Source organism: Sphaeroforma arctica, assembly GCF_001186125.1.
Source record: "Sphaeroforma arctica JP610 unplaced genomic scaffold supercont1.1214, whole genome shotgun sequence".
Taxonomy (NCBI): Eukaryota; class Ichthyosporea; order Ichthyophonida; genus Sphaeroforma; species Sphaeroforma arctica.
In genome coordinates this window covers 3,785-14,528 of record NW_014039344.1, presented here as the reverse complement: position 1 = coordinate 14,528, position 10,744 = coordinate 3,785, and the positions used below count along the sequence as shown (strand labels likewise).

The 10,744-nt window shown below is 45.3% G+C and overlaps 3 protein-coding genes across 3 annotated transcripts; all 3 read right to left on the bottom strand.

The window, feature by feature from the left end:
• Nucleotides 1-1,645: 1,645 nt before the first annotated feature.
• On the bottom strand, nt 1,646-1,840 carry SARC_10344 (hypothetical protein; the record flags this gene model as incomplete). The annotated part of the gene is made up of 1 exon (XM_014295618.1): nt 1,646-1,840. One exon carries the CDS (start codon nt 1,838-1,840, stop codon nt 1,646-1,648), a length of 195 nt encoding a protein of 64 aa, XP_014151093.1.
• An 11-nt stretch (nt 1,841-1,851) lies between these two features.
• Nucleotides 1,852-2,193, bottom strand: SARC_10343 (hypothetical protein; the record flags this gene model as incomplete). Its single annotated transcript, XM_014295617.1, has 1 exon — nt 1,852-2,193. The coding sequence occupies one exon, from the start codon at nt 2,191-2,193 to the stop codon at nt 1,852-1,854; it is 342 nt and encodes a 113-aa protein (XP_014151092.1).
• A 3,074-nt stretch (nt 2,194-5,267) lies between these two features.
• SARC_10342 (hypothetical protein) lies at nt 5,268-9,478 on the bottom strand (the record flags this gene model as incomplete). The annotated part of the gene is made up of 6 exons (XM_014295616.1): nt 5,268-5,940; nt 6,336-6,553; nt 7,394-7,471; nt 7,958-8,082; nt 8,694-8,888; nt 9,090-9,478. Coding segments are annotated over 6 exons (1,244 nt in total), but the record flags the coding sequence as incomplete, so codon positions are not given.
• Nucleotides 9,479-10,744: the final 1,266 nt, after the last annotated feature.

Below are 10,744 nucleotides of genomic sequence, written 5' to 3'. Positions count from 1 at the left end.
TTTTTCTATATGTGTGTGCGTGTGTGTGTGTGTGTGTTGTTTGTTTATATATATATATATATGTGTGTGTGTGTGTGTTGTTTATATATATATATATGTGTGTGTGTGTTTGTGTGTATTTTGTCTGTAAACACAACTTCAATATGATTGATCTGACTTCTTGGAAATACGATGCATTGCAGGGTATAATGGATAATCAAAATCTGTACCTGATGATGCGACATGCCGAGACCCTCGAGTATTAAAGGTATAAAGTAACAATCTGTGAATAAATTTATTTAACTTTGCCTTGATTTTCAAAATATCTGTTATAGTGTTTCATGAGGGGACAAAGAACTTTTTATATCACTTGCTAGTTATTGTTCGTGTGTTTCTCCTGTAGCTGCGAATTTGTGGTCTTAGAATGAGTTGTGTTTCACATATATATGCAAGCTTTGTATAATACCTGCCGTTAATCGAATATCAAGTTCCGTTGCAGCCGTAAAATCAACACCTAGCAGTTGTCGGGGAACATTCGATACTCGTAATCGACCTAGAGAACAATGCAGCATGGAAGGATCAGGTCGATACTTAGGCACACTCAGGTCAAATTCTGTACAGTATATAGTATACACTGACAAAAGACATCGTAGTACACATTAAAGTGCTCTCTTCATGGCAAGAGACAACACAAGTTGTGTAGCAAGAGCTGATGTTCGACTTGCATTAGGAATCGATGAAGCTTAGTGGTGTATGGTGATCATCTCCGACGCTCACTATTGGTTCTGGGATGATCTTGAGATGTACCACGTCGCCCTTGTCTAGTCCTTAATTCTAGATCCGGCCATCTGTCTGTAGTGAAGTATTTAAGAACAACTTACAGAGGTGTTTGCGACCGTTTGGTGTACACTTAAACGCCAAGAGGGACAATTCTTGGAACGTCCTCAAAGACTGGTGAGCACTTGACAGTTCATACCAATCACTATCGCAGTTTTGAATTTAAGTTCGAGCTCACAGAGGATATCAGATACTTTTCGCGGTATAATTTTGTAGTCAAAAGTAATATACTAGTTCGCGATTCGAACTCGAGGGTACATACTCGAACAAACGTACGCTATCAAGCCCATTGGTTTTCATACCTCACTATACAGTTTTGGAGCTAGACGTTCCCGAGAGATGACAACAGCAGCTTTGCATTTCTTTGATACAAATGGGAAAGGGCATTCTGGCTTTTCCAATTGACGAGAGATCACAACGAACAAGATACCTCTATCTTTAATAACAACTTTATTGGTTCGCCTAAAAATTCGTCTATAGGCCTCATTTTGTGCTTTCCGCATGCAAATTGCTTGAGCTTATTTCCTGTTGAAGCAGCGATTAACCATGTATGCTGAACCATTCAGCATAGGCCAGCTTAAGATAAACACATAAACAATCGTATAACCGATAATAGATTGAAGACTGTCCCGCAATGGATCCACCTTGGCCACAGCCCCCGCCCGCCATAACCTCGATCACCAAACTCACATTACAAATACTCGTGACAACAACAAATATGAACACGGCACACTATCACCAACTGGACTTGCCCCTAGTCTGAGTAGTTCCTAGTTTTAGGACTGCGCAGTAAACTAGAAGCCCTGTAACGGTGTCTCTTCTGCTCCACTTAGTTTCCGCCAGCGACTTGTTCTACCTCTTCGGTTGGGCGACGCTGAAACATACCCCACTCCACGGTCACACCCGGGCCAAATGCCAGAAACATCACCTCCTCGGCGTCCGTGGTGTTGAACACTTTCTCGAGCACAAGCAGAATGGCCGAAGAACCGAGGTTTCCGTTCTCATTGAGGGTCTCATAGCTCATATCCAGACAATTCATGGGGAACTTGTGGTTCGCAATGAGCACCTTGTTAGGATAGCGGGACCCCCTGGGTGCACCGCCAATGCGGGCAGTTGCTCCTGGATGGCATGGTCACCCAGAACCTTCTCTAGAAGCTCTGCGCCGTTTCCAGAGTCCATGTACTCGCCCAGAGCGCTTGGCACATCCCAGTGGAGAGTCATGGTGTAGCAGCTGCGATACGGCTGCCCGTACACCTGAGGACGCATACCCAGCAGATGCTTGGTATCGGGAACAAGGTTGCACCCCGCCTGACGTATTCTCCACTGTCCTTCAGGCGCCACAACGAACGCTCCAGAACCATCGGCGAACAGTGACATGGCCACCAGATCCTGGGGATCGGTGGCCTCGGGATGGTATTGCACGGATGCAAGCTCAGTGCACACTACGAGCACAACCCCGCGCTCGCACAATGTCTCGAGCTGCCCGGAGACAGGTCATGCCGGTAAAGCACCCGTTGTAGTTGAGCTCCATCTTGCACGCGTTGAGCGGGAGATTCAACGAAATGATCAGATTGGATGCGATACTCGGCTCCACCCATCCACTCGTGCGCGTGGTGACCACGTGGGTGATTTCGCTGGCGTCACCAGTCCACTTGGCCAAGGCTTTCTCCGCCGCTTCCACACTGATAGTCAAGGCGAGGTGCTCCCACACCACCTGTCGCTCGGCTTCGGTGTACGATTCCTGCGAGACGTCGCGCTCGCCAGACCCAGGATCACCGGCGTTTTTATCCTGGGTGACCAACGGGTTCCCTCGTGGAATTGGTAGGCGCTGTAGTTGATATTGCGAATACCGGTACTGGCGGACACTTTCTGAAAGGCTTCAATGACCTTCTCCGGCTGGCCACGCTTGTGGCGATGCTGCTCGACGACAGCGTGGAAGTGGTCAATGGGCACCTTCTGAGGTCATGCAGTGGCGTATGCCGCGACGTAAGCGTCGGAGCGAGAGGATTTCTGATCTTGGGTGGAGAACATGATGTTTTGTTTATTATGAAGATATGAATGTTTGTGGGGACTATACTGGTGTTTATATACTATATGAAGACCATTTACTAGTCAGTCTTCGGCTTCGTCGTTCTTGGCTGTATTCACACATAGATCTATCTTCGATTTCATGTGTTGGATTGTAATATCAAAGATCTGTTTCATACAAATTGCATTAACACAGACATCTATCTTCGATTTCATGTGTTGGCATAAATAAATCAATATCAAAGATCTGTTTCATGCAAGTTCTGCCATGACTAGATTCAAGATTGTTGTGAATCATAAACAGTGATAAAATAGATTCGACAATGATGGATGAAATTTGGTGAAACATGTCACGCGCTATGTGTATGAGCTGAACACCCCAAACGAAACACGACGGAGCTGGACATCAAACGCACTTGCATTTAAAATATTTAGACTGCTGTAGAAATTTAATGGTAAGACCGCGCCCGAAATTTACCTCTAACGAAATTACAGATTTATGACAATGTAATACGCTCTATCGATTAAGTATATATCCATCAACCGCGTCTATACAAATGTACTGTATCGGAGAGGGTGAGGTCTTAAAAATTGAGAGTCCTGATAGCAGTTACAGATACGTGTATCTTTTTATTTCTAACCGAACCAACCGTACTATGTGCGTAGTATAGACCCAAAGCAGATTTGAGTTTAAATATTCTATGCTTGGTCTAAAAAGGGCGAATCACAGCATGACTATTTTCTACAATACGCTACGAAAGAGAAAAGTGGATGACGGCTATTCAAATAAATACTTCTTCTGAAGTAGCGCTTGCTTACATCTTTACTCATGGGCATTACATCACACTCCTGTAGTTTTTGATAGCATTTTGTGGTACATAGAATTGTTCCATCAAAGGGTGAAGTTTGCAGCTCGTTTATTACCTTTTTGGTGAAGTAGCTATTGGAAAGACACACACGGGGCGGCGGGCCTATTCGCCCAGCGTCCGTGTACTTAAAGTCCGCACTACTGTCAGTGAGACAAACCATAATACAGAACTATTATTCGATCATTGCGTGTAAAGTGCGGTATCTATCTACCGTATTCGGGTCTAAAATGGTGTTGGATATGTGTGTGCATATTCCTCATCACCTTTCGCAGATGGACTTCAACAACGCCGAGTAAACATGCTCCAGAGACGCAGGGGAACGAATGGCGAACACTCTTCAGGTCGCAATGCAACAACAAGAAATACATACAAGTGCTACAACTAAGGCCCAGCGCATCAGCGCCGATTTCCCATCAAGACATGGAAATGCAATAGGAGTCTGTCATCCTGTCATTCTTAGATGTTCTCGTTGATATTCTGATATGCGGTCGTAGTTGTAATGTTTGTAATGTTCAAAGAGACAATACTAGAAAAGCTACCAAGGAGATGCAGTATGATTTGCACGCTTCGGTTAGATAGTAAATACACACGTGTGAGTGAATACATAGACTCCTCTATAACTCTCTCTACTGTAGAGTGGATCGTATGTTTAGTTTACAAAATTGAATCGGCAACATGTAGTAATGTACCTCAAAGAGTCATCAGTCAAGGTCGGCCCAAAGGCTCAATATTGAATGACACGGCAAGGCAATTTATCTGGTTTGCGTTGGACATATTTCACCAAATCACACTCCAAATCACAACCGAAAGAGTAAGAGAGTATATCAAAATGTATTATATTCAGGCATTAAAACCGCTCTATTGTTTCAGTTTCTTCACAATTATAGTTTAATATGTAATTTGAAGGCTCTATGTTATTTTTAAATTAGTTAGCACCATAGTGATGTGAATAGTCTACTAAAGAATATATGTTTCCAGGTCTCTTGATCGCATGTTATGTGTGTATAGCGAGATGATACATACATGATGTGCTACAAATGTGCTACTAGTTACGCCCAGAGCACCATCCGCACACATATATTTGCAGTTGACTCGGAACTACACCACCGGCAGAACTATCGCTGGGGATACGCACATTGTACCATCGAGCCCTATTCAATTATTCCAACAATTCTCCAAATGGCAGGCAACCGACGGCAATTTCAGAACAGAACAAAGACTTGCAAATAGCGATACATGTATACGACCTCGGTGTCCCTCACACACAGAACAAGACACATTGCGCTTCATCCTGGTACTCTCAGATGTTCTCGGATACTATTCTGATATGCCGAAGCGTAGCTGGGGAGGCAATACCCAATAATAAATTTCTCGATCAAATCGTACTTCGGGTAGAGAGTTGATAAAAAGGAAAAGAAAAGTTTTGCGAAATTGAATCGACAATACCTCACTGAGCTCAGCATATAGTTGTCTCTGGTTTGATTTCATATTGCACAAAATCATACGCCAATGTATATCATGATATTAATTATATTATTGAGAGAAGCTCAGGTGGCAGTACGTTTCCATACTACGCCTCGGCCTCTCAATACTTTTTATGTTTATTCGAGATCTCACGACTCCACTTATATTCTTTGTAATCTTTCTGTGATGACAGGGGACTTGTATGCCCTGCCTACTTTATCAATCCGTGGTCTGTGTTGAGAGCTATAAACCACGGAACCTGGACTCCTCACCCACTGCCCAATACTTCATACTCCTTTGTATTGGCGTGTGTGAGGTATACCAGAATCTATATACAATGCATCCGTCTTAATGTGACTGAGATACAAACATATCAGTCTTAATGTGACAGATATGCACACACAGTGCTTCTAAAATTGGTATGGTAAATGTACTTATACTTGTAATCTGTACACTATATATTCAAAACGTTCCGTGATTGTAATTATACTCGTATTATGTTGGCCGTGTGTGTCAGCAAGCCATTAACTTATACAGTGGAGCATATTTGGCCGTTCAGTACTACAACTGCTCGCACTCCTGGGCACACCCGAGCGTTGGTAGTGGCACAGGAGCCGATTAAGTGTGAATGAAAGGAAGCTCACATATGCCGTTGCCGAGTGTGACATGTAGTCCACCCCCGTGTATGCATTCGATGAGCCAGCTATGTCCTTTAGGTGTGTGCATCCGCTCGTCGACGTCAAAAGCGGTACGTATCGTGAAGCTGTGGTAGAAATACCATTGAGTGGTTGGGGTTAGCACGGATCAGAATCTTCAAATAAAAGGCAAGTTTGTGAACTCGGGCTGGCATACGACTAGAACGCAAGGCTGTGAATAGGGTAGATTGAAGACAAGCATGGATAGGCCTGGGACATTGTCATTTACCTACCGAAATCCGATTTTACTTCGACTTTCGTGTGAAAGTAGATTCTGATTCGACTTTCGTGTGAAAGTAGAGTTCTCTGGTATCGACCAGCATCGCAAAAACGCCATCACAATCCCTCAATCTACAAAACCTGATAACTGACAATGCTATATGTACCACACACCCCCGACATGGGATTAAAACGCACCAACAAGTAGAAACACAGCGTTTTCACACACTTCAAGAAGACATACGATAGACTGAGCACAGGTTCACCAGAGCCCACATCGCCCACGCCTGTGCCTCTGGACAGCCAGCTAAGGCCAGGTCTACGATGGGTACGAGCGACCGGTACTTGATGGTGCGCTCAGTCCTCAGATCCCAAGACCGCACGGATTCATTGAGTGTGGACAACACGGACGTACGGGATATCTGTACGTTGTATTGTTGCCAGACGGGCGCCGTCTCGGAGCTGTAGAGATACGGTACGTTGGGGAAAAGGGTGTTGAGGAAGGGTGGGGTGTGTGCACCGGCACGTATAAACATGTTTGCACCGCTATGAGATTGTTCGACATACCAGTACTCCAATACACAACTGCAGAGGAATGTGTAGATTTTTTTTCCATGAGTCGTACGTCTGTCGTTCACCACTCGCCCGTGCGTGCAGTGCCCCACGACTGACTGGGCAAGCGCCACCAACCAGAAACATGCTGGAAACACAACATCACCCATATATATACTAGACCATACGAGCAAAAGCACTGATATATATATATATATATTTATGTATGTATATACTAAACCATACGAGCAGAGGTCCTCATATATGTACTAGAGCATGTGAGAGGTCCAGAAAGCTAGCCGTGTTCGTTCGTCAACGACGGCAGACAAAAGGCCAGTACAACATCCAGAGGTATACCTACAGAGAGGCCCACAGATGTAGTTTTGAATAACTACCTAATAACAAGCACCTGTGCACCACACACCAGAGATGTGCCTACGAAGACAAAAGACAGCCGAGGATGTAGCCCGGCCAACACTACGCTACGCTCATAGCACATCGAGGCATTCAGGCGCATACAAGCTGATATATCCACGCAACAACGCATGTACCAAAGATAACCTTACGACAACGTTCTAGCCCTATCGAACTACACCGCATATACACACAAACACTCGCGTACACGCACAAGTTACCTATCGTACTAAACCGCATATACACACAAACACTCGCGTACAATCACGAGGACATCTAAAGCACTAGCCGTGTCAGCTCTACGATGCCAGCATATCCCAGCATTCATGCACATACCACAGATGAGCCAGAATCCCCGCCGCGTTGTAGCCCACTTCAATGTCCATGTGTGTGCGACTCCTCTGCAGCAAGTTCCTGTGACGGACAGAGGTGCAGTGGTTGGGGTGAGCTAGTTGCGCCGGAGGGCTTCATAGTCCTAGGCGGTCACTCTACCGAGTAGTGTCTGGTGTGGGCCAGTGGGGTGTGCGTAACGCGTGCGTCTATATACATTACCCATACAGTTAGTTGTACTAGACCTCTTTAGTTTGACCCATATAGTACAGGGCGACCAACCGGCTCGCCTATGGGAATACAAGCAACATGCATACATACATACATGCATACATACATACATACATACATATACATAGGCATGAGGATACATACCAAGGGTAAGTCATCATACACGATCACCAGCCTGATCGACACTCTGACAGGCTTTTCAATATTTTCAATACAGTGTCATTGCGACCCGAAAAGGACAAGCACACGAACACCGACATACAACCCGAATTGTGCTTATGCCTGGGATTGGACCACACGACCACACGACAACACACTACAGCATACAGCCGTACATACGTTAAGAATTTAAGTATAACATCGCTCAGTAACCAGTGACGCAGAGACGGCACTTCCGCGACATTCCCTACTAACCCCAACATATTCCGCAGAAGGTTCTCCGAGATGCTTTCGGTTTCAAACTTCTACACGGATAATGGATATAGGTTGGTAACACGAATTGAGTGTGATGAACGGATTGAAACGTCAATACGAGCACGACAAAGGGCGAAATGAACGGATTCGGCGAACGAATTGGTCAGGAGAATTGTGATGGTACAACTGAGTCTTTGAGAGGATATACCAAATCTACATGAATACGAATAGCGGCGAGACAAATGTATTGGAAAACACGAATTGAGGAGACCGACCTCCTGATACAATAAAATATTCCATAAATTGAGATATATATTATATAAAAATCCCATAATATAATTTGAGGGCGGAACACAAGACCTGGGAGTCATTTACGCGTAGTACAGACTCGCACCAACTCTCTTCTGGGCGTGTGCGTACATCCTAAAACCCAATCTGCACGATCATCCAGAGCACAGAACGACCAGTTACCTTCCAGGACAATTACATAGTGGATAGAATAATAGTATACGTAATAGACAAACCACTATACCTCCTGTGCGTATGCATAGTCCGAATACAAATTAAATCGTTGTGACGAAGCAGCGCCCATGCCCATGCCCATGCCCATATTCAACCACATACTAACGACCATGCACCACCACGTGCACACACTACATACCTCGAACGTCTTCACAATCATGGCCAATCCCCCACACTCCAGGAACAGCGCGCTGTTGCCGGGTGCCTCGTCGGTGATGTTCCATAGCGCCCCCCACACACTCTCAATGACTGTGGCCATCTGCATGTCCTGGTCCAGCCCCACGCCAATCAGCTGCACCAGATACGCCACCACCCCTGCGTCGCCTAGGAGGGTCTAGGGGGGTGTCAAAGAGGGGTGTGCAATGTGTTAGGAGGTTGGGTGTCTATAATAAAAGACACGTGCGAGAATAACGTCTGCCTTGAGTGTATAGGAGTGCATGTAAGGCTGGGATATATGATTGGTGTCTAGTCCCCATACACGCACGTATAGGTAGTCACACAAGCATGCGCAACTACTAACAACTAAGGAACATACCTTGTAGTCTACGCCCAGACAGACCCAGTTACCCGTCAGTCCCACAGCCACGCGCTGCAGTACCCCGCCCCTTTCCTTATCCGAATGGCGTATGGCCCCCGCCAGAAGCAGTGTAGGTATCTGCGCGATAAAGGGCTTGAGCTCACTCAGGTCAAAGTGGCACAGTATCAGGCATATGTTCTTCTGTATCTGGTAACACGCCTGGTGATCACCCAGCGCACGCACTAAAAGACCCAGCAATTTCTGTCGTAGACCCGGGTCTTGGTCCGTTATGGTCGGGCGTGTGACTTGGTATATGGATACAGATGCCGTTAGAATGACGTTGGAGTTGAGCCGATGTATCTGCAGCACTTCACACAGTGTGCTGAGTGCGGCGCGGCTCTCATCGGCTGCAGATGGTAAGGAAAGGTCGCAAGTATATCAATGAATGAAAGGAGTATATGAATATGTGAGAACTTGGCTGGGTCGAACAAAATGATACCGAATTGGAGTTCCATGTCATAACGAATGTGTTCCAAGATTGCTGGGGTGGCGTGTGTACGTATGACGTGAGTGGTTGTTGTTAGCAAAATGCTGACTCCCTGTTTCAAAAGTCCGCAATGCTCCAGACTCTGCAACACACGATCAACACAAACACCTTCAATGTCCATGCGAAATTTAATATCGCAACCCTACATATAATCCTAAACAGAGCCCTATATAGAACCCTACATAAAACCCTAAACCCCCTACAAAAAACCCTACATAAAACTCTACAAGAAACTGGTCTCATGGCGGTTACATAATAGCGAGCTAGATATCTATGAGCAGATCAGGGTAAAGTGTAAGACACACCGTCACGATTAATCGGAACAACCATACAACCCTGATGAAGCAGCGCAACACACACACACACCCTATACTTGCACCATGAGGTTTGCGGTAGGCACCTTAGACAGTATATCAAACCAACCACACTACACTATCAAACCAACCACACTACACTATCAAACCAACCACACTACATCACAGCCAGGCCACACACATGGCCGATGGCACCATAAACAGTTCAGCCCCATCCATTGGTTTGTGGACTGTACTTGGACCTGTATGCCGAACGAGCCTCGATGATAATGCAGGCTGAAGGAATCACACATCTAAATCACACATCTCACATACATCACACATCTCACATCTCACACCACACATCACACATCACACATCTCACATACCCGTGGTTGTGTTTTGTATGTTCCCCCTGTATAGCTTGTACAGGCACCGCAGCGCCCTGTGAGTCAATTCTGCGTCGTGTCGGTGATGCCGTAACATTGAGATGACATTGACCATGCGGAACTGGCCGCTGACCACTATATCATTTCTGAGTATAACTTCTGTAAACATGGATACGGGGACGCCGCATAGGCCAAGAAACCTCAATTTTGGACTACAAAAAGCACCCCCAAAAAAAACACACATAAAAGGCAATGTTTGATTGGAACAGTTAGAAGAGTGAAATGTCTCGATTGCTAAAAATTACTCGGGTAGTAAGTAGTGTTCTACGAGAGCCAGGTCAATTAAAAATCGGTCAGAGCGTTCATGTATATGTATATACGAGAAGCAGGTCAAATAAGAATCGGACAGTGCGATGTATATATATATGTATATATATATATATA